The 2422-nt window shown below is 47.0% G+C and overlaps 1 protein-coding gene across 1 annotated transcript in view; it reads right to left on the bottom strand.

Annotated features, from left to right (window-relative positions):
* Window positions 1-1586: 1586 nt before the first annotated feature.
* Window positions 1587-2422, bottom strand: part of grk3 (G protein-coupled receptor kinase 3) — a 72046-nt gene continuing 71210 nt past the window's right edge. The window contains exons 22-23 of the mRNA XM_013912401.1: window positions 1841-1955; window positions 1587-1697 (exon numbers count right to left, since the gene is read on the bottom strand). Coding sequence (XP_013767855.1) covers window positions 1587-1697; window positions 1841-1955 — 226 coding nt within the window. The remainder of the gene's footprint in view (window positions 1698-1840; window positions 1956-2422) is intronic.

Consider the following 2422-nt stretch of genomic DNA (forward strand, 5'->3'; position numbering starts at 1 on the left):
ATTGTTGTGTTTGTGAGAGTGTGAGTGTGTGTGTGTGCGCGTGTGACTGTACCAGACCTGGTAGTGAGAGGTGTGAAAAGTTGAGAAAAGGAGGCTTCCACTCGATCAGCAACAGTTATTTGGCACATTTAACATCTATTAAGTAACACATCGGGATAAAAAGGTGCAACAACAGAAATTTCAATAAAAACCATTTTGGTTTACAAAAATAAAAGACACCTGGAGAGGTGACACATTTTCTCTCTAAGACTATAACATCTGCCCCTGACTGGTAAAGGCTCCAAAGAAAAAGAATCACAGAGCACCCTAAACAAACCCTTTTTCCAACTCAAGTCACACATCACAGCTCTGGAAATGCATGGACATCACAGATGAAGACACTGTACTGGATGGAAAAGAAAACCCCTGAAGTAAACCGCTTTCTCTCCTCTGCTGCACACTACTCTGGACTGCCACTGCCTTCGCCTTGAACCCTGGTGAGGTTCCCCACCAAACTGTAAAAAGTCCAATAATTTAGACAAACCCATACACCTCATCTGAACTGTGTCACATTCAGGAAAAAACTCATAACACAGTGAGAAGACAGACGAAAAGTCCACCCTGAAACACTGCAGTAGGTCCGCAGACAATACTCGTGGACATAGCTTTCTTTAAGCTCAGCTATGGTCCTACTTGAGGAACGTAGACAGATGGCAGTGAGGGGGATCAGAACACTGTACTGGCTACAGACTGAGCATATATTTAAAGAGCAGTGAATTGGCTCACTTGTTGTGCTCATCCTCTGACGTGATGGATCTGATGTAGTGCAGCAGCTCTCTGACAGCAGACACATTTGGCCCAAATCCGGGCTGCTTCTAGGACTAAGGGCTCAGTCACAGCACCGGCGGTGGCTGTGCGGCCCAGCTGTGGGCAAAATGCCACGAGCCAGGCTGGCCATGAGCAGAGTTTTGACCAAAGGCCATGACAAACTTCACATCGGGCCCACCTGTAGCTGAGACTGAATGTGAGAAAACTGAGGGCCGCCGCACTTCGGCTAAGTGTTCAGTGCAGTCCAGACTGAGCCTGTAGACTCATCATCGTGTGGAGTTTCTCAAAGACAAATGCGTTTGCATTCCCTGGGTGTAACCTCAACATGAGGCCTGGTGGTAAATCTGACAGGAGCCTGCTCAGGCTCAGAGCAGGCTCAGTACTTTACTGCACATCTAAAGAAAATAAGTCACAGATCATTCTGTTCTCGTTTATTCTGAACCTGCATTTATCTGCTCTCTGGAGAAATGTAGGCTAACACCAACTGGATAAAATGTGAACATTTCAACCACTTAAAAACCAAAAAAAGAAGAAGAAGAAAAAAAAAAAAAGAGCCTGAAATAGCATGAACATGAAAGCTCATATAGAAGATCTATGCATCTAACTGGGGTATTTGAGGGTGGATTTTTCCTTTAATCAGCTTCAGCTTATTGTCTTCATCCTCCTCCCTACACACAGTCTGCCCACAACAGCTGACTGCTCCAAGCTGTTGCCCTGCATGGACAATGTGTGAGCGGGAACAGACTGCTGATTCTTGTGCTTTGCCTGGGAACAGGTTCTTACATTCTGATGTACTCATACTGGCACAGTCCAACTGAGGTAATGCAGCTCTGTAGCTCTTTCAGAGCCCTTCTCTTGCCACCTCTGAAAGACCCCACACCAACAAAATCCTGTAAAGGCAGACAGAGGAGTTGCGATAAAGCTAACACACTGAAGTAAAACAGCGGTGCGCAGACAAAAGGGTGCTTATATTGTCTTTATAGTCCTTGCCTCCCTCCTGCTCCTCTATAGTTACAGTGTTGTCCATGGTTACCAGTACATGTACACCAATCTTCATGGCTACCATAGCAACCAGCTGCTGTTTGTCAGCCAATGGAATCTCAGTCTCTGTGGTGACTAGAGCCAATGTGAAGCTTCCTGTACCTGCGCTGGAATGATCAACAGCCTTCCACACATACACTGTGAGGGTCCGGGAGGTTGGGATGGCGCGCCATCTGCCAGCAGAGCGGATCCTCCTGGGCGCTCAGGTGACTCAAGTAAAATATTAACGTTGGCACTTTTTGCACTTCAGTAACAGTGGGAGGAATGTTTCAGAGGGATGGATGAGGACAACCAGCCTTTGTTTTCTACATTCTGTGGTAGCCTGGTCTCTTCTGGACCTGAGCATCAGCTCTGTGGAGGAGTCCATCAGGCTGCTGAGAGCACACAGAGTGGGAGGACACTTCCTGATTAATGTGATTTCAACAGCGAGGTGTGTGGTGTGGGAGGTGGTTGAGGAGGGGCAAACAGAGAGAGGAGCAGCCGTTAGTCCTTGTGAAGTTCATGCGGGGATTCTTCAAATGTCCAATGGTTCAAAATCCTTTCTTCCTCTTACTGACTGGCAGGGTCCCAGAAC

This window comes from Pundamilia nyererei, unplaced genomic scaffold (assembly GCF_000239375.1).
Source record: "Pundamilia nyererei isolate P.nyererei 1_Seehausen unplaced genomic scaffold, PunNye1.0 scaffold00089, whole genome shotgun sequence".
NCBI lineage: Eukaryota > Metazoa > Chordata > Actinopteri > Cichliformes > Cichlidae > Pundamilia > Pundamilia nyererei.